Source organism: Jaculus jaculus, chromosome 19 (assembly GCF_020740685.1).
Source record: "Jaculus jaculus isolate mJacJac1 chromosome 19, mJacJac1.mat.Y.cur, whole genome shotgun sequence".
Taxonomy (NCBI): Eukaryota; Metazoa; Chordata; class Mammalia; order Rodentia; family Dipodidae; genus Jaculus; species Jaculus jaculus.
In genome coordinates this window covers 36530431-36558317 of record NC_059120.1, presented here as the reverse complement: position 1 = coordinate 36558317, position 27887 = coordinate 36530431, and the positions used below count along the sequence as shown (strand labels likewise).

Sequence of the window (27887 nt, the reverse complement as noted above, 5' to 3'; positions counted from 1 at the left end):
AGGAGACAGAGAGTAAGAGAGTGAGTTTGGGTGCACCAGGGCCTCCGTCCACTTTGTACATCTCTCTTTTCTTGGGTACTGGGGAATTGAACCCAGGCAGTCAGGCTTTGCAAGCAAGCACCTTGAGCCACTGAGCCATTTCTCCAGCCCTGGGTTCCCTTTTCATTACATTCCCTGCAGTTCCGCTACTGGAGGCAGTGGTGATGTTCCCCATTTCTGGGATTCAGCTTCATAAGTAGAGCTCAGTATGAGCGGGAGGGAAAACACTGGTGTGGAAGCTCTTCTGTAGGATAGTACTTGCAGGTTAGCCTAACAATTGAATTGTTTATTGCTGGGCAAAAAGCTACACAACAGAACTTTTAACACAGGGTTTGATAAACCAATATTATGGTAGTGAATCATCCAAAGAGATGCAAAGATTACATTGCATTTTCTCTGTTTGAAAAGAGGATAATACATTTTGAAAATTATGATGGAAAGTGTTGAAGTTTACAAAAAAATGGCATGCTGGAGAGAAAGCTTACCTGCTAAAGATACTTGCTTGCAAAGCCTGACTACCTGGGTTCAGCTGTCTAATATCCACACATAAAGCCAGACAGACAAAGTGGCACATGAGTCTGGAGTTTGTTTGCAGTGGCAGAAGGCCCTGCAGCACCCAAGCTCATGTACTTTGTCTCTTTCTTGCTCTGTCTCATATAAATAAATTTTTTAAAATGCTGGTTCAGCACCTACTTTCTAGGAGCCCAATGTGTGCAGAGCTGGGTAAATGAGGTGGCTTGTGGCTTTTACAAACAAACTGCTTCCTGAGGCTTGTCACACTCATTGTCTTCTCTGCTGTCAGGATGACAACTGGGGAGAGACCACCACAGCCATCACTGGCACCTCAGAGCACAGCATATCCCAGGAGGACATTGCCAGAATCAGCAAGGACATGGAGGACAGCGTGGGACTGGACTGCAAGCGCTACCTGGGTCTCACTGTTGCTTCGTTCCTTGGACTTCTAGTTTTCCTCACCCCCGTTGCCTTCATCCTGTTACCCCCAATCCTGTGGAGGGAGGAGCTGGAGCCCTGTGGCACTATCTGTGAGGGACTCTTCATCTCCGTGTCATTCAAACTGCTCATTCTGCTCATCGGAACCTGGGCACTTTTCTTCCGCAAGCAGAGGGCCGATGTGCCACGGGTGTTTGTGTTCCGGGCCCTATTGTTGGTCCTCATCTTCCTTTTTGTGGTTTCCTATTGGCTTTTTTATGGGGTCCGCATTTTGGACTCTCGGGACCGAAACTACCAGGGCATCGTGCAATACGCAGTTTCCCTTGTGGATGCCCTTCTTTTCATCCACTACCTGGCCATCGTCTTGCTGGAGCTGCGGCAGCTGCAGCCCATGTTCACACTGCAGGTGGTCCGCTCCACCGATGGCGAGTCCCGGTTCTACAGCTTGGGACACCTGAGGTAAGAGGCAGCTTCAGCATGCAGAAGGGGTGAGTGATCATTCTTGAAGACAGCTCATCCTTAGCATTCGGGGGGTGGTGACAGACACAGGTGCCGACCGGGTCTGACTCTTCCCTTCTGATTCTGGGGGGAGGTGTATGAGGGGCAGGCCTTGTGGGTGATGGTCCAGTGGTGCCCACTGTGTCTGGACGGGCCAGGGCAGTTGCTGGCTCTCAGCCAGGTTCATTGTTTTCTGGACTTGTTCTCAAACTCATTGGCAGCTCCCCAAAGAAATGCAGAAAGGATATTCATCGTGATGGCTACCTTTGACTATGAACTTGATTTATAGGTGATGGATAAAGTGACTGTTAATCCCACTTTGTCCAAAATGGCTCATCCATTACTCATTATAGCCATTATAGAATCAGCTTTGGTGTCCATCAGCAGATGAATAGATAAAGGAAATGTGGAATACATGCATAATGAAATTTTATTTAGACATGAAGAACAAAATTATTTGCAGGAAATGAATAGAACTGAAGGTGATCATATTAGACCTACAAAGACAAACGTCACTTTTTCTCTCATATGTGGAAAGTAGGTGGTCCATATCATGAAAATAGAAGGGTGACTATTTGGGAAAGAAAAGTAGGGGAGCAGGAGAGGGAAGGAGAGATAGGAAAGGATGGTGGGAAAGGAATATGGCTAAAGTAAATGATATATTTGGTCAAAAAGGTCATAAAAGGGCTGGAGAGATGGCTTAGCAGTTAAGGTGCTTGCCTGCGAAGCCTAAGGACTTATGTTCAACTGTCCAGGTCCCATGGAAGCCAGATGCATCGTGACACAAGTGTGCAGGGTTGCACATGAGCACCAGGGGGCGCACATGTCTGGAGTTTGATTGCAGTGGCTAGAGGTCCTGGCACACCAGTTCTCTCCCTTCCGCTCTCTCTTGCATTAAAAGAAAAAAAGAAAAGGCCAGTTTGTTGGGCTTGCCTCAAAAAAAAAAAAACACAAAAGAAAAAAGAAAAAAAAAAACCTTGTCATAAAACCCATCACTCTGTACAATAAATATACAACAGCCTCTAAAGTCAGTATTCAAAAATATAATCATACTTTTTAACTTATTTATTTATTAGAGAGAGAGAGGCAGATAGAGAGAATGGGTAGTCCAGGGCCTCTAGTCACTGCAAATGAGCTCCAGATGCATGTGCCACCTTGTGGTACTGGGGAATTGAACCTAGGTCCTTTGGCTTTGCTGACAAGTACCTTTACTAAGCTATCTCTCCAGCTTCCCACTTTTTTAGAATGGTGCATCTAGTTTACCCTGGAATCCTACTAGAATTACTAATTGTCCCCTTTTTGCCCTGAGATACCTGATTTGAGCAATGAATTAAATGCTCATCCTAAGTGGCTCCCAATAAAGAGTCAAACTAAAGATTCTACATTTTTAAGAGTGTTCTGAAAATGTTTGCATGAGGAAAAGTTGAAATTGTTTACATCTGTATATAAATTCTCAAAGTTGAAATTGTTTAAGTCTGTATATAAATTCTCATTAGTTTGTGGTTACCTAGAAGAGTAAAGATCATTTTTTGTTTTATAAATAAATAGAAGTAAGTACTTTATACAGCTTACATATTAATCTTCACAGAGCCTTGTGATATTAATCCCAGTGTTACAGAAGAAGAAACTTAGCATTAGGAGAGTGATGTGATTTGTACAAAGTAACATGGCTAACCTTATTTGGAATTTACTTCATGGCCATGAGGCCAGGGCTGAATTAATGCCCAGTTATAGCAACTCTCCTTATGTTTAGTGACTTAGCTTTTTTTTTTTTTTTGTTTTACAAATTTTTATTAACAACTTCCCTGATTATAAAAAAGATCCCATGGTAATACTCTCCCTCCCCCCATTCTCCCCTTTGAAACTCTATTCTCCATCATATCCCCTCCCGTGACTTAGTTTTAAATCCATTTTCTTCCATAAACTATGAGCTTCTGTGGACACGAATTGTGCCTTGCTCCCCCTGGCACCCTTGGTGTCTGTCCTGCAGCACAGCACACACTTGGCAGTCATTGTCTCTCAGTGAGTAAGCCACCTGAGGTACCTGGCTTGAGCACTTTGCTCTCCTGAGCAGTAAATGCTGATGTGTGTCACCTGTGATAGTGAGACTACCTACCTTAGTGACTATGAGAACAATCGGCTTTGTCACAGCTTTGGCTGCTATCCAGAGCGGTGGCCCAGCCCCAATTTGGAATCCGATCCCTCTGCCAAACCATTGTCCTGTTGGCATGCACCCTCTTTTGTTCCTCTGGCCCAGCTCATGTCACCTGAGGACTGGCTGGTTTAGTGTTCAAGGTGGTTCCCACCCTGACTGATCCTCAGGGGGAATTGTTGTCTGATTCGCAGGCACTGGTGTTACCTGGTGTTTCAGGTCCTTCACAGATGCCTGAAGGGCTCTGAAGATAACCTCACTTGTGCATACGAACCCGGGAGAGCATTCTTCCCTACAGTTTACTGCTGGAGAAGGTTCGCAGCTATGCATACGCTCTCACAGAGTCAGACCTCCCGGCTCCAGGGTTGCAGGGGTGCTCACCCTCACAGTGTTTCCTGGGACTCACAGGCACTTGCAGCATTGCCCTGCCCTGCTATGTAGCACACAGTTGTTATAACCATGGTTGCTGAAGACAGGGGATGGGAACGTAGGAGGGTGGTGTTTTAGACAGTGGCAGTGATAAAGTCCATGGCCAAACAGTCTGTCTCAAGACAGGTTGTGCCCAAGTGGAGAGAAGCCTGCTGTGGACCCTGTGGTGATGAGGCAGATGGTCAGCATTTGGGACCATGTGGCAGGGTGAATGGGCCATGTGGCAGGGTGAAAGGGCAGGACATGGGCCAGGGACCACGTGTCAGTGTGGAGAGGCAGGTCATGGGCTGGGAGTGTGGCCTGTTGCAGCTTTGCTTCTCAGTCTTACTCTGGAGCTGGTGTAATATTCCCACCTGCACAGGGGAGGGTGTGTCTGTCTCGTCTCATTCCAGGTTGGACTCCTTCCTCTCTCTAGGACAGATCCATCTGGTCTTCACTGAAGACCTGGGACAAACCAACCACCTGGGAAACTATTAAAACATAACTGGCAACATCTCTGGCATCTCACAGCACAGATAGATACATGGGTCTGGAGCAGAACCAGGAAGGAGAAGCTAGACTGAGTGTGCTGCATGGTTTCAGGTTTGTTGCAGACCTCCTGGTCTATCGTCACTGTGACCAGCAGCTGTCCCACAGCTCCCCTGTGAGACATACTGGTGCTACATGTCCAGCAGGCCTAGAAAAGACCCTTTGAGGGATCCCCATTTTCTTCCTCCTGGCTCCTTGCTCTTCCTCCTGCAAGGCCCCATTTGTACCTCACCTGGAAAGTGCATTCTTAGATGCAGAGTGGTTGGAGAAGAAGGGGCATCTCTCCTCCCTTGAGCAGGGCTCAGTGCCCTTAAAGCCAGGCTGAGAGAGCTGGAGCAGGCTTGTCTCCTCTCCCTAACACTATGCGGGCCTGGTCACCTGCTGATCATGAGCTAAATCTGATCCAAACCCAGTACTAAATGGAAGAGACACCCAGCCAGAAATATAACTTCTGAGCCCTTTTGTAAAGAAAAGAGACAGGAGGGAGGGTGGCACAGGATGGACAAAGCCATCCGGAACATCAGAATACAGACCCAACCGGAACCCGGGCCCTTCTGCTTTTCCTTTCTGCAAAGCTTTCACTGCATGCAGAGTGGCCTATTGGGCAGTACAGAGTGATGGGGAGTTCTTTCTTCCTGTTTTCAAAGGTGGTTTTATTGAATGGACTGAGCTATTTTTGATAGCTGTCAAAAGAATGCCTGCTCTTTAGTTTCTTGAAGAAAATAGGCTTTTGGTTAGCTCTCATAAAAGGTACTTGCTGTAGTCCTGCTTGTGTGCAGGAATAGTTGGGGGTCTATTTGAAAGCCTTTAGAAAAAGAAGTTTTTTTTGTGTGTGTAGGATGTGAGATACTGTAAATAGATTAGGATATGTTTTAACCTTTATCCAGGGCTGTAGGGGTTATGAGGGCTTTTCATACGGTTATAATTCATTGCATCTCTAGGAGTGAGAGCAGGCAGGGAAGTGGTGTCTCCATTTTCCAGTTGAGGACTGCAGGCAGCATCTTGCTCTGCATCATACCCCTGTGCTGTACAGCACCCCAGGGTCTTGACCCTCACACACCCCACATGGAACTTTTCTTGGCCCTGTTCTCACAATGATTTGCTAACTTTTCCCAAGTTTCACCAGAGACTTGACTGTATTTGGGGAGAATACCAAAAAAAAAAAAAAAAAGATGAAAGGTAGCATTTAACTATGTTGGCAATTTCTCTATTTTGAAATATTTTGTGTTATGGTTTTTTTTTTTTTAATTTTAGAGAGAGAGGGGAGAGCAAGAGAATTGGTGCACCAGGGCCTTGGCCTTAAAGGGAAATTTGGTAAACATTGGAATATATATGCTAGTGTTATTGAACCTGAGATATGGAACAATAGAGACAAAGAAAACCTTAACAATGAACAAACATGTAGTTCTTACTAAAGGCGCGTCTCAGCTCTTAACATGGAGCTCGGTCTTCACAGCAGTCCTGTGGGGTCAGTGCTGTTATGCTCATAGATGAGGAAATTGAGGAATGGAAAGTTAAGTGAGTTGTTTAAAGCCCCACAGTATAACTGTCAGAGCCAAGATTGGAACCCAGAGCTCTGGTTCCAGAAAGATCTTAACCCTTTATCACACTGGGCTTGCATGAGGGCTCATGTTTACAGTGCTGTTGTAAGAACACGTGAGTGACTCTCAAGCATGGTTTGTAGGCTGCCTGTGTGCTGGACTTGGTGTTAGCTGATGTTGTCCACATTCACATGTTCATCTGACTCTTATTTCTGGGCTGAATGAATAGGGTGCAGAGGATATAAGGACTAGCCAGTTGCTTGTCTGTGGTTCCAAAACCTGGTCCTTGGGATTTGAGCCTTTGGCCAAGCCTTTTTTCCTTCTCTGTTCCACCTGCCTTGTACTCATTGCTGTGTAACAATACTCTAAAATAGTAACTCACCTGCCATTTTATTATTTCTCACAGCAACACAGTGTGGGTTGGGCTCAGCTGGCATGTTCTTCTGCAGGTCCTGTCTGAGCCCTGTGTAATCACACTCACTCAGTGATCCAGTGATGACTAGACTTCAGTCCCTTCCTGAACACTCTGAGGTGCTCTCCCTTTCCACATGGCGTCTTCATGGTTTCTGCATCGAGGTTTCCAGACTTAGAGGCAACTCAGGTGTCCTAAAGGCAACCAAGTAGGAGCTCAGAGGCCTTGTAAAGCTGAGGCCTGGAGCTGGCCCAGCATCACTTCTATTGTGTTCTCTTGGGTAAAGCAAACTCAGCTATCAGGAGAGCCCTAGTTCAATGTAGCTAACACTTACTACCATAGGCACCCTCATTCCCAGTCTGCGTATTCTTACTTTGCATACAGTTATGATATTTACTGGTTGTTTTCTATATCATAACAGGACTAGAAGTGTCATATTATAAGGCAAGGTGGGTGTTGGGGAGGAGAGCTGCTTTCAGTAGGGACACAGCTATTAATGATAGTTGACTAGCAAGAAAAGAGCCCAAACACACAGAGGCAGGCACAGGTCTTGGCATTATTCACAGTGGTCAGCTCCGCAGCATTTTCATACTGCTGGGCTCCACAGTTCCTAATTCAGTAGTGAATTTTAACTGGATTTTAAAAAATATTTTTATTTATTTATTTGCAAGCAGAGAGAGAGATAGAAAAGAGACTGAGAAAATGGGCATTCTAGGGCCTCCTACCACTGCACATTAACTCCAGATGTGTGTGCCACTGTGCATTTGGCTTTACATGGGCACACGGGAATTGAACCCTGGGGAACCAAACCTGGGTTATTAGGTTTTACAGGCAAGCACCTTAACCACTGAACCATCTCTCCAGCCCTTTAACTGGACTTTTAAGCATGCTTATTCAGTAACACTTAGTAGCATGTAAGTTGACATTGCAGTGCTTTCTCAGAGGTCACAAACTCATCTGTGTCTTGGGTGCTTTTCAAACTGTAGGAATTTGTTGTTATGCATAGTTATTGCTTTGCTGTGTTGCAAAGGGACTTTTATATCCCCGCAACTTCTATGTTGACACTCTTACTTCCAGTGTGGTGGTATTTAGAGATGGCCTTCAAAGAAATAACAACTTCAGCCGGGTGTGATGGCGCACACCTTTAATCCCAGCACTCGGGAGGCAGAGGTAGGAGGATCACCATGAATTCGAGGCCACCCTGAGATTCCATAGTGAATTACAGAAGAGCCTGAGCTAGAGTGAAACACTACCTTAAAAAAAAGAAAAGAAAAAAAATAACAGCTTCTATGAGATCATAGGATCAGACTGTGTTCTGCACCACCCTGTCCCCCCCCCCACATGTCATGTGAGAATATAGTGAAGGTGGCCATCTGAAAGCCAGAATGGGACAGCTCTCATTAGGAATCAAATTGTCTAGATCTTTGATCTTGAACTTCTAGCCTTCAGAACTGTGAGAAATAAATTTCTATCATGTAAGCTCCCAGTTTTGGGCATTTAGTTATGCTAGCCCAAGCTATGAACACTAGCAATTTTTGACCCCCAACCCAAGAATTTGTGGGGTCAGTAAGCACAGTGTGCCCATGAGGAAGTAGCAGGTCTCATCTTATTTGCAATGCATCTGTGTTTCTCCCAGCCTGTGTGGAAGCCTTGCTCCTCCTGGCTGTACTTTCGTTTCCTAGCTGGAGTGAGGAAGGGAGAATCTCCAGAAAGGATTCTACTTACTCCAGAAAGCCCAGGATGCACCCAGCTCTGTTGGGACTGTTTTGGTGACCCAGGCTCGAGGAGCACCTAAGCTGTGGCTACACCGAGACTCACCTGTCAGGCCGGGCCCGGCTCTCCTTCCCACGCTGGCGGGTCACGCCACTGGTCTTGGAAGGCTGCGCAGAGGGGCCCCAAGCCTTGGCTGTGATGCTGGGGAGCATTTTTAAAAACGAGCACTGGAGGTTTGCGCTTATGTTACTACTATTGGAGTTTTTAGAAAGACATGGTTTTCATTTGTGTCACTCACTACTTTACAATAATGATATTTCACTGATCCTCAGCCCCATTCCCTGAAAGAGCAAAGCATAAAAGTGAAATGTAGGCATTAAAAATAAAAAAAGTAGAGGGTGAAGGTCGTTGCTGAGGCCTTGCTTGGGAGGAATTTTGAGGCAGGCATGGAGCTGCCGTTTGTGGTTTGCTGTTGTGGTGTCTGTTAAAAGTGGCTTTAATGAGAGAGTAAGTTGGCAGACACTGAAGCACTGTGTTTATACAGCTGCCTTCTGCCAGTGGCCACAGCCGGGATGGCCTGATATGCTGTGTCTACCCACAGCCTCATGCTGAGGTCAGAGGACTCGCCTCTTATACAGCACAGTGCCCATGGAGACCCCCTTGGGTACCTTCTTGAGGGCTGTGCTGGTGTGGACGGCCTTCCTGGGGATGGCTGTCCTTCATCCTAAAGGGCCATAGCTGGGCTCCCAGAATAGTAAGCTGCTCTTTTTCTCAAGGACTCTGGTGAGCTGGTCCTACATGTCACAGTCTCACTCCCAAATCAGCAAGCATAACTGGATATTGCATGTGATGTAGGACAGGCAAAGCAGGAAGGCAGCGCCTGGAGCTGCATTTCCCGTTCTGCTGAGCTGTACTGTGCTCTCTTCCAGGTCTGATCTGGTCCTGTCTCTGCAAGCAGAGATCGTGTTGGGCAGCTGCTTGTACGTGAACCCCAGACTTAACTCCTGTGCTCCTGTAGTCTGTCCGAGTGCAGGAGTGCATATGTTGAGGAAGGTGAGGCCAGCAGAGCGCCTCGGGTGGGGCTGGAGGCGTTTGTAGTCCCTATCTAAAGAGCACCCTAAGCAGACCTATGCTTTTGATCGTCCAGTCTCTCCTGCCGCAATCTGACACTGAGAAAGGTACGTTCCCAGTCAGGAAGCCCCAGCCCAGACTGGACTGTACAGAGAGGTAGCAATGTGTTAGGGGTCTGTACTGCAGCCTGCAGCTGTCCAGGCAGATCGTGACAGAGCCACCGAAGCAGAGCTGTCACCTGTGGAAACAAGGCTCTGACGTGTCCAGTGCGAGAGGGATCCCATATCTCTGTGCTGGTGGAAGGTAGCTAGAGGGCTCTGACTGCAACTGATTAGCCCCCCGGAAGGAGGCTGACCAGCTCTTGGTGCTGTCACCACACTCAGAGCCTCCATGGGATCACCCAAGGGGGTGTGCACCCAGGACAACCATGTGGTGGTGGTTACTCATTCTCACAGACCCTTTCTAATGTGAACATACTCTGGCTGTGGTTTTACTTTGACTTCCCAGGGCTTCACTTCAACATTAGAAACTTAAAATGGGGACAGTTAGAGCATGGGAAAGTGCTCAGAGGACCCAGCCTGCACTTGAAAGCCATGCCATGCCATGAGAATTCAGTCCTGTCGATTCTGCCCTTGTAGCTCTGGGATTAGATGTACTAGGTTACTGCTTGTCCACAGCCTGATATTCAATGTTGAGGCTGGGAACACTTCAGGCTTGTGAATATTGATCTAAAGAACCTAGTTGCTGAAGGCTGCCAGGGAATTCAGGTAACTGTGGAAAGGGACCTCCTGCAGTCTTACAATCCAGGCAGAGCCACTAACCTGCTTCCCTGGGTGGTATGCTTGCTGGCTTAGAAGTGAAGGCAGAATGGGTCCCTTTTGCTTTGTCTTGACAGAGTCCCAGAAAACCTGGCCCGTCACCACGTCAGTAAACTTGAGCCAATTCCAGGTTTTACCTCTCCACGTCCCCTTCAGCTCTGAGGCCATCATTGCCTGTTATCTACATGGCTCGAGAGCAGGCTACCTTCCCCAGTACTAGGGCAAGACCAGCATTTTAGTTAAAAGGCAGTGGCGTAAACGCCCCTGTGTCTGCTGTCAGCCGCTGTCAGGTGTTACTCTCAGTGGTCTGCGGCGCCTTGCTCCAGGCCGGGAGCACAGATGCCCATGCATGCGGGGAGACGTAGCTTCCATAGGTTTTTCTGGAAGAACAAGAAGTGGGTTAAGTGGATGGCATTGATGGTCTTTCTTACCTTGACTGGGAGTTTTCACAAAAAGTAGAATAGGCTTTAATTTGGGGTCCTATATTTTAGAATTTTCCTGGGTTTGGGCCCTAAAATGTCGCCACTGAAGCAGACAGGCTTTGAAGGGTCGGGGTGAGGGGGTGCGGCGGCTAGGTGTCCAGGTGTCTTTCTGAGCTGTGTTCTGGTGCTGTCATTGCGCACGCTGCTCTGTGTCTCACTGCCTCCCCTTAGCCTCTCCCCTTTGTGTTCGTGCAAAGTTTCCATTGCTGGAGTCATTTCCCTGTCTTGCCCTTGATATGCTTCCTTTCTTCCTCACCCAGATGCATGCTCCGAGTTTCCGGGGGCTGCATAAATGCAGTGCCCCAAGCTGGCTGACTTACATGAGCTTGCCATGCCTGCTGCCCAAGAATCCGAACTCTGCATCGCAGCAGGCCCGGGCTCCTTCAGAAGGCTCAAGGGAAGAAAACTTCCTTGCTGTTTCCCAAGCTTGTGGGCAACCCTGGCATTTGTCAGCATCACCCTCCTTTCCATCCCCAGTCTTCCTGTGGGTCTTCTTGTAAGGACACCAGTGTGGTTCTACTTTTAAGTGTAGTCACATCTGTACCAACCCTGTTCAGAAATCAGGTTGCTTCCTAAGGTTTGAGGTACATGCTGCACATTTTAGGAGACACTCTTCCTTATGTTGAGCCCTCAAAGCTCTCCCGTGACTGGGCACTGACTCCCCTGTTCCTGCTGTGGAGGATTGGGAGTGTCCCTTAACACCTGTTTGTGCTCAGCCTGCTTCCTTGGCCTGGAATTGCTTAGCTGCGTATCCACATTAAACTCACTCTGCCACTTGGGTGGACTTCTGCTAGAACCCCCTCCCTTGTCCTTTCCATGTCCTGTTCCTCCACAGGCTCTGAATCATTCCACAGTGCTCATTGCTGGAGTGGTTGTCACCGCTGATTGAAGTGGAAGTCCCTTTGAAGATCTGGCTCCCATCCATATCTCGGTGTCTGGGGCTTTGCAGGTGTTCATAATTGGTAATTGCTTGTGATGGGGCTGCAGAGGCTGGTTATTAGGCTTTTTCTGAATGTCAGCATCCTTGGTTGGCTCCAAGGATAATGAGTACATCCCCTAGATGGCAGTCATTCCGGATTTTACTGTGTGCTGCTTCAGTCAGCATGTGCCCGGTAACCAGGTTAATGGCCTGGCACTGATGAGGGGCCTTAGCATGCGAGAAAGGCTTTCACATTGTCCACACATGGTGTTGACAGAGATACAGGGGTCCATTTAGTTTTGAAAAGAAATGGCTGAAACTTGAAAGTTTGGCCTTGCCTCTTCCCTTCTCTCCTTGTTCTAAGAGGACTTGAAGATGGTGAAGACTTAGCCTGGATTAGTTCCAAAGCTATGTCAGCTTCTGAACTTAATAGTGTGTATTAGCTGGATGGTAGAAAGCACAGATGGGCAAAGCCAGGGCAAAGTGAGTGGATAGGAAGCATGTCTGTGTGTGTGAACGCACGCTCTTCTAGACTTCCGTACCTATGTCTGCACAACAAGGGGTGAAAACGAGAGGGCTTACAGCCATAACTATTTCCTTGAAGTATCTGATAGATTTCACCAGGAAGGAGGATTTGGCTGTGGCTTTCAGAGAAAGCAGTGATGGGCCAACAGTAGAAGTTAGGGATTATTCCAGCACCATGTGAGAATGACCTTCCTTTTCTTTTCTTTTTAACTTTTTCATTGGCAACTTCCATAAATATAAACACATATCATGATGGAAATGACCTTTCTTTTCATAGGCTAGGGACTTCCTGGGACATTCTCAAAAGGATTATTACATGAATTGGGAATTTCTTTGATTCTCAAATCTCTGGGAGAAAGCAGATCTCTTCTATTTCTAGACTTCTGTGATTGTGTTTGTCAGCTTTCTATCACTGTGGGAAAATACACAGGACAAGATTTATTTTACTCACAGTGGCACAGCTTCTAATCTATTGTCACTTAGTCACTTAGCCTGTCACTTTGGACCATTGGCCAGGCAGTGCATCATGTGGGAGCTCACAATGGAGAGCAGCTAACCGTGTGGCAGGCAGAAAGCCAAGAGGGAGGGTGAGGTGGTGTCCCAGGATCTTTTTTTTTAAACATTTTTTAAAAAATTTATTTGGTTTATTTTTATTTATTTATTTGAGAGCGACAGACAGAGAAAGAGGCAGAAAGAGAGAGAGAGAATGGGCATGCCAGGACCTCCAGCCACTGCAGATGAATTCCATATGTGTGTGCCCCCTTGTGCATCTGGCTAATGTGGGTCCTGGGGAATCGAGCTTCGAACCGGGATCCTTAGGCTTCACAGGCAAGCGCTTAACTGCTAAGCCATCTCTCCAGCCCACCAGGATCTCTTTTAAGGGTACAATGACATAACTTCTTTGATCAGACTCTACCTCCTAATCATTCACCATTTACCAATAATGCCTCAGGCTGGCAACCAAGCCTTTAATGCATGATCTTGGGAGAATAGGTAAGATCCAAACCTAAACAAACCAAGAAGATAATTCAAAATGAGAAAGTAGGGCTGGAAAGATGGCATAGTGATTAAAGCATTTGCCTACAAAGCCAAAGGACCCGGGTTCAATTCCCTAGAACCCACATAAACCAGATGTACAATGTGGATCATGCATCTGGAGTTCATTTGCAGTGGCTGGAGGCCCTGTTGTACTCAATCATTCTCTCTCTTTATGTCTCTCAAATAAATAAAATAAATTTTAAAAAATTTAAATAAGAAAGTAGAAGCTTCCTGAAAGCAGCTGGGTCTGCTACGCTTCTGTTTGGTGCCATGTTTGGAGGATCCAGAGGAGTAGAGGCAGGAAGGAGCCTGAGCCTTCCCGTTAGGGCTCTGTGCATCCGGTTCTTTGTGGAGCTGTGACTTGGGCTAGAGAGCTTTCAAACCACACTGCAGCCTGGACAGAGAGCCTCTGCCTGCTCGCTGAACCCATGTCTTCACTTGTCATGTATGAGGCATGGCTTAGCAATGAAGACAGGAAATCCTCTTCCTTAGTCTCAACAGGACTAAAGTCATGTTTATTGCATAGTTTACTCTGTAAAAGATGAAGTACAGCATGTTGGAGTTGAACCTAAAAGATGACAGCCATGTTTTTTTTTTTTTAAACTGGCGCATCAGTTATGTGTTGTATGTAACCCTGTGGAAAGTCTCATTCCTTAGTATTGTGAGATTTGTTGAATGTCAGACAAACTATTCTCTGTAGCCGAGAGAGTGCGCAGTTCTTGAAGACATTTATAACCTTGGCGTGAGAGCCTTCAACTCCAGCATTAGCTTGTCAGACTGGGCAGCCAGCCAGGGCCATGACTGGCTCTGAGTCACTTGCTGCCTTTTTGAGCTGCTGGGACTGGCAGGGAGCAAAACGTCTGCACTTCTTTTGTGTGGTTTTTTAAGGAGCAAAGGGGAAGATTGAGGCCTTGCGTGAAACATTGGGTCTCCGTCCCACAGTCCAACCCCATCCCTGGTATTAGGGGACGCCCCGGGCTTTGCTGCCAGAACCTTGCTGCATCCCACCTGAGGCCCCATGCTGGGAGGTGGCATGGTGGAAGCCCCCTGGAGCGAAGCAAAGACAGCCATTCCTATAGACAACACTGGACACTTGTGAGGTAGAGGTGTTGAGCAACGAGACTGCTCCCTCACCAACCTGACTAAGCTGTGGAATTCTCTCGACCCCTCCTGTGGCCTGGCTGAAAAGCAGAGTCCAAAAACCACAACAACAGACAGAGTTTTACTCTGAAGAGGAGGCTGGGCTAGGGAGATGGCTTGGTGGTTAAAAGGGACTGCTGTGCAAACCTGATGGCCAGAGTTCAAATCCCCAGAACCCACGTAAAGCGACATACACGTCTGTAATCCCAATACACCTCAGTTACGGGAGACAGAGTCAGGAGAAGCCCGGAGCTTGCAGGCCAGCTAGCCTGGCCTCCCCACATGAAACAAGAGACCTTGTCTCAAGGTGGAAGGTGACGACCAACATCTGAAAGTAGTTGTCCTCTGACCTGCACACGTGTGCTACAGCACATGTGTCCCCATATATGTACACATGCACATTCCCACCTGCATGTCTGCACACATAGTGAAGAAGAGAAGAAGCTTCAGTAGAATCTATGAAGATGGCCTTTTAATTTTTTAAAAATAAAGATTTTATTTTTATTTATTTATTTGACAGAGAAAGAGGGAAACAGAGAAAGAGAGAAAATGGGCATGCCAGGGCCTTCAGTCACTGCAAACGAACTCAAGATGCGTGTGCATCTGGCTAACGTGGGTCCTGGGGAATTGAACCTGGGTCCTTTGACTTTGCAGGCACATGCCTTAACTGCTAAGCCATCCCTGCAGCCCGTCCTTTTAATTTTTATGTTTGGATCAGGGAAATCATTTTGTTTACTAGAATCTAGGCACCTGGAGACATTTCTGTCAGCGTGGGGTGTGAAGTGAACCATGGTGCTTAGGTGTGTCACCGAGGCTTGTTCTTGCACTGAGGGGCTCCTTCTGTGTCTCGCATTAGGCCCAGAGGCTCTGGAGAGTCAGCATGTGGGAAGAGCCAGGAGTGACATAAGTATGCAAGGAAAGGCGTGTGCTGCCAGGGAGGAGGCCATGGCGTGTCTCTGGGTGCCCAGGGATGAAGGAGCACTTGTCTCACTGGAGGATGTCACAGCAGATGGCAGGGAGGAGGCTGGGGCCATGCTGAGCTCGAGCTCTAGACAAGTGATCACAAACACCTTGTAATGACACAAATGTAGCGCCAGAGCCACTTCCCCAAGGAAGCTGCCCTTGCCCCCCTCCCCTTTTTGTAGTCCAGGTTAGCCTTGAACTTGCAGTGTAGCCCAAAATGACTTTGAACTGTTAATCCTCCTATCGCTACCTTCCAGGTGCTGGGATTACAGGTGTGTGCTACCACACCCAGTTTTATTCAGGGCTCCATGCCTGCCTGTGAGCACTCTGCCAACTGAGTTATATCCCCAGTCCTGTGATAAATTCTTAAAGCAGGTTTCCAGAGGGGTTTTAGGGAAAACTTGACAATAATCCCAAAATTTGTAGTTAGTAGGCAAAGGGGCTGCATAGTCAGTGGGAAGTGACGGTCCCTGAGCTACTGGGAGAGCGTTGGGAGGCCAGGTGGTCATCCTGGAATCGAGGGCAGCTCTGTCTTAGTGCTCCAGCTACTATAAACAACCTCAGGAGCCTATCTTCTTCTCAGAGTGTTAAGAAGGAGGCTCCAGATTAAAGCAGAGCTGTGGTACTTAGCACACTGGGGTTGATGAGAAGCTCACAGACTGCAGATGTCAGGACACACTATGCTCCCGAGGCCACACATTGCAGCGTGAAGAGCCAAGGTGGAGGTTGGCAGTCTATGGAATCCCAGCCTAATTGTGGTTCATAGCATTGTCTGGTTCAGAGCTTTCCAACTCTCAGTGATACCAAATGAGGTAGGGTATGTGAAGTTCTTACCACCTCCTGGTGACTGCTCTTTAAAGGTGTGGGCTCCTGCATCTGAGACCTGCAATAGGTTTTTGCTTAGTTCCTAGCATGCACTTGCACTCCTGCTTATAGATATTTGTTGACCTCTCCTTTCCCACTCCTCTGCCAGAGTCCAAGATAATAGCTGGGAGGCCTCAGACATTGTAGCAGGATGGCCCCATCACACCCCTCTGCTGAGTGCCAGGGACGGCATCCGAGGGGCAGGGGCCTTACTGAACCACCCATGAGGCTAACGTGTTCACACCCCAAGCTGCACAAGTGGGCTCCGTCCTGTAGGAACGCCATTGTTGTGGCCCGGGAGACCTGAGAGCCAGGGGTCCTTGCAACAAAGGAACCAGACCTGGGCTGTGTCCTTTCAATCGTGAGCTCTGTGACCGTACAGATCTCTTGCCTTTTTTTGATGTCCACCAGTTTCCTTTTGGAAACTGAGGAAAAACAGGGAAAGTTCTGTGTAACCTCATTCTAAATCTCAGTTACAACTTTCTGCTCTTCTGACCGTTGGCTGGCTGGGGTGTGGTGAGTGACAGCCTGGGGAGGGCCAGGAGCCACCTGACGACCGGACTCGCCAGCAGTGTGGAACCAAGCCTGCCTCTGGGTGAGGTGTTCTTTGACTTTTTGTGATTCTTACCTCCCTCAGGAAGAGTTTTCACTTAGGGCCTGCTTATTGCACAAAAACTGTACATTAATTTTGTCCTCATTTTGCAGCATTCAACGAGCAGCACTGGTAGTTCTGGAAAATTATTACAAAGATTTCACCATCTATAACCCAAACCTCCTAACAGCTTCCAAGTTCCGAGCAGCCAAGCACATGGCCGGGCTGAAAGTCTACAATGTAGATGGTGAGTCGTTTGTGGCTGTCTCTATCTGGGGCACAGTTGAATGACTACTTGGCTTAAGCTCCATGGCCTGCTTGGTTCTGTCTCTTCTCCGCTTACCTTATTATGGTCTTTTCTCGTATCAGAACACTCTCTTTTTGCAATTTATGTAAACATGATTTTCAAAGGAAGGTTGGTTTAGAGTCTACATTTGTGGGAAATCTATTGATTTGGGGATCTTGTGATTGAAAACAATACTGGTGTGTTTCCAGCCTCCTGTTGGGAGCACCTGATAGCAAAAGCTCTCAGGAAAGGGCTGCTGTTACCTAAAGACTGAGGAAGCTCCCCAGGGCATTAAGCCTAGAAATCTCAGTAGTCCAGGCATCTAGTGAGCCAAGTAGGCCCTTCTGAACCCTGGCGAGGAACTGGTGTTGAGTGGCAGCCGGAAGCTAGAGCCAGGCTGCAGAATCCAAGCTGGGTTTCATTCAGGGTGTCAGATGCTTAAGTGTGAGAAACTGGACACGGGGTTGTTTGTGGCTGGGCACCTGGGGTCAGGTCATGGGCTTTGCAGACTGCAAAGCAGAATCTGGTCATCAACAAGTCAGATGATTTATATAGAATATCAGTTTTTGATGAGGTAGCCATCCCTGACTTTTTTAGTTGGGTTTATAAGGTGTACACTTCCTCCTGAATCCTGTGATAAGAAAACTTAGTACATTACCACTAGGGCAACCAGGTCACCAGGCCACCGGGTCACCCACAAGAAAGGCAGGGCCTTGCCATGTCTTTATGACAAGCTACAGTGGTCAGCGGTCAGGGAAGGAGACAGAAGTTCTAAGTCTGTTAGTAAATGGGCCATTTTGCATGTCCCTGGGCGTCAGTGTTTGGGGTAAGAGTTGCCGCTGCCTTGTCAGTTCAGCTGTGTAAATGACCACTGTGCTTGTCCCTTGACTTTCTTTTCTCTCTGTCTGTCCTTGTTCTCCCATCCTGCTCATTTTCTCTCATTGTTTGCTGAATGTGATGCCCCAGCTGCCCTTATGGCCAAACTGAAACTTTGTGTAGCAGATGGTAAGTGACATCTTGAGCACGCTCCGGCGGGGTCATTTTTGGCATTTTCAGTGGCAAGCATTCTTTACCCCCTTTGGAGTTCTCTCTGTTTCCCCGTCAGATTGGGGTCACAGTCTTAGCTCCTGTGTCTTGACCATAGTGGACGCGAAGCTCCGCACCCCTGGGCATCGTGTTTAAGGCTTGTGTGTGCTTCATGTGGGTGGGTGGACAGTACTGACCGACCCTAGTCCTGTTTTGGCTCTATTTCCCAGGCCCTCAGGATTAAAGCTGTTCTTCCTCCATTATCTTTTCCTCAAAGGCCCCAGTAACAATGCTACTGGCCAGTCCCGGGCCATGATCGCTGCGGCCGCTCGCCGCAGGGACTCCAGCCACAACGAGCTGTATTATGAAGAGGCTGAGCATGAACGGCGCGTGAAGAAGCGCAGAGCCAGGTGTGGGGCCCTCCGCGTGCCCAGCCCCTCCTGTGGGAGACTTAACTTCCCTTCTCTTCCCTCTTCCTCGTCTTCTTCCCCTCTCCCTTCCCCCATCTCTCCCTCTCCCTACCCCCCTCATCACAATGAGTCTTTTAGTTACAAACGTGACCCATGTGATTGCTCAAAGCACACTTGCTCTGGGTTTCTCAGACTTTGTTTTCAAGTACCATCAGGAGGACTTCTTACCACCCACAAAGGCCAGCACCTTTCCAAGGGGTGGCTGAAGCTGCTGGCCCCAGAGCTCGCCTTGCAGTGGCAGAACGTACCCATGCTGGTTTTCTATGTCCCTTCTTATTAGCTGAAGGGTGGGGGAAGGTGGTTTTCTATGCGTCTACTGGGCTTCGTTGGTGGCTGACTGGATCGGGGGACAGACCTATGATTCTTGCTTTTTAAAAATATTTATTTATTTATTGGCAAGCAGACAGAGAGGAGGGAAGGAGGGAGGGGAGGGAGAGAGTGAGAATGGGCATACCAGGGACTCTTGGCATTGCAAACAGCCACTTTGGTTTTACGTGGATCCTGGGAAATTGAGCCCAGGCTGTCAGGCTTTGCAAGGAAGTGCCTTTAGCTGCTGAGCCATCTCTCCAGCCCAAAGCTCTGACTCTTTATAGGCCACGTCTGCACACGCACTGCCTATCAGGTGCAGGCCCTCTCTCGGTGGCAGAATTCCAGAGAGCCAAGTTCCTCAAGTCCCAGAATCCCCATCCTACATCTTAATTTTGTTATTTCCTTTCTTCCCCTCTTCTCCCATCCCCTGGGGGACACCAGGGACGTGAGCAGGGTGACTGAGTCTTGGGGGTGTTGGTGGTAGTTCAGGCAGCAGGAGGGGGGCTGGTGTCCCTCCAGATCCTGCAGGACCGTTTCCAAGCCCTCGGGTGGGCCCTGCCATGAAGACTGTGTTGCACCTCCTTCCAGGCTGGTGGTAGCAGTGGAAGAGGCCTTCCTCCACATCCAGCGTCTCCAGGCTGAGGAGCAGCAGAAAGCCCCGGGGGAGGTGATGGAGCCCAGGGAGGCGGCGCAGGCCATCTTCCCTTCCATGGCCAGGGCACTGCAGAGGTACCTGCGCGCCACCCGGCAGCAGCACTTCCACAGCATGGAGAGCATCCTGCAGCACCTGGCCTGCTGCATCACCAACGGCATGACCCCCAAGGTGCGCTGCGCTGTGGCCCACGGCGCTGGGTTGAGCGGCCACCGGCTCGGCCGGTCACGCTTCAGGGTGCTGGTCGTTGTGTATCTTTCATGAGATGTGCTTGGAGCAAAGAAAGGTTCAGAGTTTGGATTTGGGGAGAATATTTGCATGTGTAATGAGATACCTTGAGGATGAGACCCAAGTCTAAGTATGAAATTCACATATGCTTCATATACACATTACCTTAAAGTTGTCATATATATATATATATATATATATATATACATATATATATATATATATATGCATACATACATACATATGTGTGTGTGTGTGTGTGTGTGTGTATATTGGTTTTTCGAGGTAGGGTCTCACTCTAGCCCAGGCTGACCTGGAATTCACCATGGAGTCTCAGGGTAGCCTCGAATTCACAGCAATCCTCCTACCTCTGTCTCCTGAGTGCTGGGATTAAAGGCGTGAACTACCATGCCCAGCTTTTTATATATTTTTAACATACTTAATTTAATTTATTTATTTGAGACTGAGAGAAAGAAACAGAGACAGAGAGAGAAAGAGAATGGGCACACAAGGGCCTCCAGCCACTGCAAATGAACTCCAGACACATGTGTCACCTTGTGCATCTGGCTTACGTAGGTCCTGGGGAATTTAACCTAGGTCTTCAGGCAAGGGCCTTAACCGCTAAGCCATCTCTCTAACCCTTATATAATATTTTTAATAATTCTATGCATGAAACCGAGTTTGTATACACTGAACATCAGACTTGTACCCCCTTGTTGATGCTCAAAAATTTTTGAATTTTGGAGCGTTATAGATCGGGACTTTAGGAATAGGAATGATAAAACTGTGGTGGGAATAAAGTCAAAGGCATCTTTACCACACCCACTGAGAAGAGTTAGTGATTCTCACTTTTGCATGCCATCTTACTATGATTGCTTTGTCAGTATGCCTTTGGAAGGCTTATAGGGGAAAGAGTTTGACCTGGAGGCAGTACCAGCTGTGTCTAGGGCACTTTGTGAGCACTGGAGCTGAGCTGGTTCATCCTGACCCGACCCCTCGACCATAAGCTGTGTGATTCTGGGCAAACAGCTTCTGACAGTTTTCAGAACTACAGGTCGGAGATCATATCTCCATTTGATTTTTGAAATATTTTATTTATTAATTTATTGAAGAGATAGACAGGATGGGCACACCAGGACCTCCAGCCACTGCAAATGGTCTCCAGATGCATGTGCCACCTTGTGCATCTGGCTTGTTTGGGTATTGGGGAATCAAACCTGGGTCCTTAGGCTTTGCAGGCAAGCACCTTAACCTCTAAGCCCTCTCTCCAGCCTACTATCCATGTTTTCTAATAGAGGAATGTGGCCAAGGAAGCAAAGAAGTATAAGGATGCAGCAGATGCTATGATGGGTTCAAATCCTCCCTCTACCACTAATTTGGTCTCTGGTTGTGCACAGTTAGTCTACACTTGCTTTCTCATTTGAAAAACAAGGATAACATTAATGTCTGCTTTATAGGGTTGTTATATAAAAGTGACATTACAGAAGGCATGTTAGTATGCAAATTGCCTGGTAGAGAATGAGCTTGGCATTAGCACAAGTGTAACATTTCTAGTTCTTTTTCATAAGGACTGTATTGATGCATTATACCCCACATGTTTATGCATTCCACCCTGCTGTGATAACACAGGTGACCAATACTGCAACCTTGGGAAAGCAGTATAGAAGTAACCAGTGAGAAACTCTAGGGTTTCCATATACTTAAAAAAAAATATTTGCAAGGAGAGAGAGAGAGAGAATATGAATGAGAATGGGCACACGAGGGCCTCTAGCCACTGCGAACCAACTCCAGATGTATGCACCACTTTGTGCATCTGGCTTCATGTGGGGACTGGGGAATCAAACCCAGATTTTTAGGCTTTGCAAACAAGTACAATATCTGCTGAACCATCTCTCCATATTCTTTTTTGTTAAGGGTTGGTTGTTGTTTTTTTTTTTTTTTTTTTTTTTTTGCTTATTAGAGAGAGGGGGAAGGGAGGGAGAGAATGAGAGAATGGGTGTGCCAGGGCCTCTAGTCACTGCATATAAACTCCAGATGCATGTGCCACCATGTGCATCTGGCTTGCGTGGGACCTGGAGAATCAAACCTGGGTCCTTAGGCTTCATAGGCATGTGCCTTAGCTGCTAAGCCATCTCTCCAGGTCCTCTCCATATTCTTTGACTCAGTAACCTCTCCTAGAAAGACTGTTCAGCACAGTTAAGTTTGCAGTTTGTACTCCATTTTGGGCTTTTACTCCTGCAGATCCCACTATCCATGTGTGGAAATCTTGAGGAGAAAACAAACCTCTGTCCTAAACAAATACAAGTTTATTGTCTTGTCACTGTTTCTAAAACAATAGAATTATAGTAAGATATTTGCTTAGCGTTTATGTTGTATTGGGTATTGTAAGTAGTACAGAAGTGATATAAAGCACAGCAATGTCTATAAGTTATAGATAACTACATATATAATACTGTGCCATTTTTATATGAGTGACTTGAGCAGACTCAGATGTTGGTATCTGAGGGACGTCCTGCTGTCAGTCCTTCAGTGAGTACCTGGGAATAACTACATATACAACTTTGCATTGAAAGGCATGTGTGTTGGCAAAAAACCCTGTGACAACTCTAAGCTGAAAATTGTTAAAAAAATAGCAGTGTCTTTTATGTTACGATATATGAGCCAGCTTTTGGAATGTGGAGAGAAAACTGTGTTAGACTATGGAGTTACACAAATCTGGATGCTATAGAGAATGGACAGTGGCAGCCAGTGAGAAAGTGCCTGCTCCTGCCGAGTGACATCTTCCAATGCCAAGAGCAGCACTCTATTTCCAAGACTTCTGAGAGGTTGCTGATTTCTTACTGTTTCATTTTTAAAACTTCTACTTTCTTGAGTTAAAAGTAATAGATACATTATTAGTATAAAGATTCAAACACTAATGATCAAGGTAGAAAGTGGTGGGGTTTTTTTCCCAGCTGTGGTGGAACATAGCTGTAGTTCCAGCATTTGGGAGACTGAGGCCAGAGGATCATGAATTTGAGGCCAGCCTGAGCTGCAGAGTGAGTTTCAGGCCAACCTGGCTGCCTAGCAAAGCCTCTGTCTCAAAAACACCAAGAAGAAAAAAGAAGAGGAGAAAAAAGAAAGAGGGAGGAAGTGTTTTCTTTCTCCAGCCCCATGCCGTTTCTCCCTAGCTGGTCTGCATGCTTCCGGGTGTGTGCCAGGCCCGTTTGCTTGTGGAGCAGAAATGGGAAAACAGCAGTGGTGATGCTCGCTGTGCCTTAGAGATCTGCCGTCTTCGCATGAGCTCCCTGGACCTCGGCACGCCAGCTCACTCTGTCCGTAGTTATATTTTATTCTACCAAATACACAGATCTGTTTTACTGGCTGTCTATTGATACTCGTTTGATTCAAGAGTTTCATGAGTAAAAGCCAGAGGTTATCTGTGTGAATCCGGTTTCACTGGAGTACAGCCACATCTTCTTATGTACCTGTCACCGTGGCTGCTTGCGCGTGATGGCAGAGCTGAGCAGTTAAGACAGGGTGTTACTTGACAGAAAATATTTACAATACACGCAGTTTGCTAGTCTTTGTCCTACACAATGTTGTAGTGGATGTCTTTTAAAATAATGTGCTTGTATAAGTATTTCATTCCTGAAGGGTCAATTTCGAATAGAGGAGCAGCAGGATCAAAGTTTCAGGTTTTTCCAGGTTGTCATTCTCTGGGCATTTCCCCTTTCACACGTCAGCCTCGAGCACCTGAGATGCTTCCATTTTCTTCACACTTGGTGGGATGGAATGCTGTTACTCTTTGTAATCATTGTCCTATCTCAGAGGAAGAGCATTCCTTGTTACCTTAATTTATACTTTTTATCCTACTCATTTTGTTTCTCTAATGATTGAGTTATTTACTTTTTCTTATGATTCTTATGAGCTATTTTTTATATTAGAGGGCAAAAGTAGTCAAGGCTTCACTTTCTGCCCTTGAATATGTACCCTTCACAGGCCAGAAGCAACAGAGCTGTAGTTGGAAGGGGTCTTGCTGGAAAACTCCTTGACCTCTGCCTAGGACCAGAAGCATGCATCCCACCCAGTACTTTTCAATTTATATTACTAATTCATTCTTTTTTCTTCTGCTAGTTAAATCAATTAATTTAACTGAAATGCCATTAGTATTCTAGTCTATGCCAGATATATTGAAAATTCACGTTTTAAAAAAGAATAAGAATGATGGAGGGATGGCTTATCGGTTAAGGTATTTACCTGCAAAGCCAAAGAACCCAGTTTCGATTCCCCAGGACCCACGTTAGCCAGACTGGGGGTGGTGGTGGGGAACGTCTGGAGTTTATTTGCAGTGGCTAAAGAGGCCCTGGCAGGCCCATTCTCTCTCCTTCTCTGTCAAATAAAATATTAACAAGGAACAAGAAATTAAATTCCTACCCTCCAAGAGCATGAAGCTGTATGTGCAGGGAGAAGACAAGCAAGTCAACAAATAATGTATCACACGAGGTTGTCCCTGTGATTACAGGAGCTTTAAGTAAAGGGCCTGTTGATCCATTGAGAGGCTGCAGGAAATAGCTTGAGAGGGCATGAAGGGCAAGGAGGACCTTGCAGAACACATGTGAGGATATGATGGAATTAGAGAACTCCAGTGATCTGTGTGTCCCTGGAGCAAGGAGGAGTTTAGAAGAGGGAGAGATCTGACCCGCACAGGGCCATGCACACATGCAGTCAGCTCAGCACAAAATAGCCATTGCTCACACTGTGTTTACTGCACACAGGCCAGTTTGAGTTGCTTTCTGAGACTGACCCTTCATCCTCATGTCAGCTCTGCCTGCCAGGCCGTGCAGCTCCATCTACAGAGCGTGAAAGGCTTGTGCAGAGGTGTGTGACCAGTACATGGTAGAGCATGCACTGTTGTCCACGCTCATGGGTTCTGGTCCATTCCACTTGTGTTTACTGAGTGCTGTTCTGTGTCAGACACTTGCTCTGCCATGAAGCAACTTTCAGTTTGGTAGAAAGACAGAACATGTCAGTGGGTCCATGTCCTTCCAATGGGGCTACCAGTGCATTCTTGAAAACAGGTGGCAGCCACACCACTTCCCTCATCACTGTGGGAAGCCCACCTCACTCACCCTCTGGTTGCAAATTAACCAAGGAGAATGAGGAGGCCAAAGAAGTCTTCCTTCGGTGAGGGTCTGATGGGACTCGCATGAGAGGCTGAACCCCCGGGTAAGACTCAGTACCTGCGCCCCTTTCCTAACCATGTCCTCTCTGTTCGCAGGCCTTTCTAGAACGATACCTCAGCGCAGGCCCCACCTTACAGTATGACAAGGAGCGCTGGCTCTCCACACAGTGGAGACTGATTAGTGACGAGGCCGTGACTAATGGGTTACGGGATGGAATAGTTTTCGTCCTTAAGTGCTTGGACTTCAGCCTCGTAGTCAATGTGAAGAAAATTCCATTCATTGTGCTCTCAGAGGAGTTCATAGACCCCAAATCTCACAAGTTTGTTCTTCGCTTACAATCTGAGACATCAGTTTAAAAGTTCTATATTTGTGACTATTAAAAGAAGAATATTGAGAGAGTTATATATGTCCAGAGGGATTTTTTTTAGTTTTTTTTTTTTTAATTTTTCATTGCTGACTGAAGCTGGCAGATGATAGACCAGTATCCTTTGACCATCTGCACTTTATTTGGAAGGAAGCAGGGGATGTCCACCCTGACAAAAAGTGACTGGTGGCATCTGACTGTCGTGGATGGGACTTCTTGAGAAGCTGTTCACTGGAGTTCCCATGATGGAGTTTCTAGAAACCAAAGCGGAGCTGCTGTGTCTTTGGGAGCCTCGCCTTAGAGCTAATTCCTGTCTTTCGTCCGGCACTGCGTCCTCTGTTGCTTCTGGTCGACCTCCTAGATCCTGAGACCCTCACTTCTCGTCTTCTTCTGGAAGTCACACATGCACTCATGTATAGAAATGTCCATACCACCCGGGACCAAAGGGAATGGTGGGTGGTCCAGGAGATGCCTGCCACCTCCTTTGTTCTTCGCTGCCTTAGATTCCCAGAGAGATTCCAACCACACCAACAGATGTGCACTGTCAGGTTACGGCTATTAAATGGTTTGCTTTTAACCTTTCCCAAAGAGAGAAGCTACTTGTTCTGTTTCTGGTCCTGCTCCTCTGCTGGCCGGAAGCAGGTAGCCATTTCCTAGCCCTGGGATATCCCACCTGGGCTTTGGTTGTTCACACTCTCCTGAGCAGGAACGCTGCAGCCCTGCCTAGTGGGCAGCCAGGCCAGCTTGTGCTCCCGAGCTGATGGGGACCTGGCTCTCCACCTGTGCCTATGGGCCCTTTGCACCGCCTGCGCTCCTCCCACAAACTGCATGGTGTGGCCCAGCAAGTAGACCCCATTAGAGCCAGGCAGAATTCCCCCCTTCGAAGGGCTGCAGCAGGGTCCACTCCCACTTAATCCTCCTCACCCCTGCTCCACAGAAGCCAGGAAAGACCAACACTGTGACTCCCAAGTTGGCAGGTACCACTTGGAGCCATCTGATTTCCCAGGGAGATGCATTCTCACAGAGCTCACCCCAGGCTGACCCAGCACAGGACACCAAACAGTGGCCACTGTGCTGGCAACTACTTATACTGTCCATTCCCTGTGTTTGTGCAACCACTGTCACTGTGCAACTTACACCTTAGCTGCTCTCCATTGGTCAAGAGGAGAGAAGGAATGTGCCTGCTGCGGAACGTGGGGAAGCGGAAGGAGGGAGACCGTGGTCTAGTGCACAGGAGCCCTTGTGGGACCTGGCTCTTAACTGCAGCAGGTTTCAGAGCACTGGCCCCTGGCTGCCCTAGTTTTGAACGGAGGTGCTTCCTGTCAGACTCCTGCTACAAGGGAGTACCTAAGAAGGCACATGCCAACACCTTGCAGTGGGCCCCCTGGTCTCTGCTTCCCAGTGTCTGAGGCAAACCATCACCAGGTCCTCACTCATCCCTGCCCCCGGTCATTGAGCAGCCAGTCCCCTTGCGTCAGTAGAGGGTGACCTGTCACAGAGCTCTTTGAGTGTGCACATGTCCCCTTCCTGCCTGTAGATCTCACAAGTCATACCGTATTTTGTGTGTCATTTTTAATACAAAAATTGGCTTTGGATATTGTAATGCATCTGTTTGTAGAAAAGTAAACATCCTTCTTGACTCAACAGACTTCAGCTCAAAAGATGTGTTGGAGAATCAGCAAGGGGAAAGCCCTGGGCGTGGAGCCAAGGCGTGCTCTTCGTCGACACGGGTCTGTTCGTGAGGAACCCACGCCGTGTAACCCTGGTGCTTTATTGCTCTTAGTTACTCCTTTTAGGTCCCTTCAACCGGAAGCTCCTCGTGGTGGCTTTCTCAGGGAATGTGTCAGGAGATGGGATGATGGGGCGAGGGTGTGAGAGACTGGCTTTGGAAAGAGGATGATGTCACAGACTAGCTGCTCTACCATGAACACGGTGCAGCTGTAAGTGCCATAAATGTGCATGTTAGAGTTACAGCAACACAGCCATCAGCATTTTAAAATCCCTATCTTAAATTACCAGTCAAGAAGGAGTTAAGTTGGATTCATTCCCTTAGCTATGTATGTTTCCAACAGCGTGAAGAAATGCTCAAGTTAGGGGATTTATTTTCTCTCCTATCTTCTCTCCCATTGTTTGCATAGGAGAATGTCAGACTTCCTGAAATTATTGTTTCTGTTTTAAATTGAGTATTGATTTTTTTAATGCTAACTTTGTATTGAGTCCTTCTAGAAAGAATAGCAAAACCAAATGCAGGATCCCTAAAACGTTTGCACTTTCAACCTCTGAATAACTGGATACCAGAGCAGGGGGAGCCATGTGAATGGTATTTAAAAATGTAAGATTGCAGCAAACTGCACCCCACAATGGAAAACAGTAAGTTTTTGTTTCAGTTCTTGGAACCAGTAGCCTATTCTTTTTAAAGGGGTTAAACTGTGCCCTAAGGCTAGGAGAATATATGTCCCTATTAGAAGAGGTAGGATTTAATTTACCTTAAATGTTCATAGATTTTTCTATAACTTTGAACCTAAGTTATTAAAATTCTAACATTAAATGTGCAAGAACGTAATAAGGACTCTAGGCCTGCTATTGATGTCTTCCATGCTGTGTTTTAGCTAGTAGGTAACTTTTGTTCATAGTATGTGCTTTAAAATATATGACCGTTTTTTATAGTCTGTGAACTGAATGTTTAAAAAACACTGTGGGAGCTGGAAGGGA

At 47.2% G+C, this 27887-nt stretch overlaps 1 protein-coding gene across 3 annotated transcripts in view; it reads left to right on the top strand.

Moving 5' to 3' along the window:
• Vangl1 (VANGL planar cell polarity protein 1) overlaps positions 1-26821 on the top strand; it is a 48685-nt gene extending 21864 nt beyond the window's left edge. For 2 of the 3 annotated variants that reach the window (XM_045138374.1, XM_045138373.1), the window contains exons 4-9: positions 842-1449; positions 16789-16922; positions 17928-17966; positions 18265-18397; positions 19355-19589; positions 24907-26821. In XM_045138374.1, coding sequence (XP_044994309.1) covers positions 842-1449; positions 16789-16922; positions 17928-17966; positions 18265-18397; positions 19355-19589; positions 24907-25167 — 1410 coding nt within the window. In that variant the 3' untranslated portion in view covers positions 25168-26821. The remainder of the gene's footprint in view (positions 1-841; positions 1450-16788; positions 16923-17927; positions 17967-18264; positions 18398-19354; positions 19590-24906) is intronic. The other variant, XM_045138375.1, reaches the window with a different exon arrangement.
• The last annotated feature ends 1066 nt before the right edge of the window (positions 26822-27887 follow it).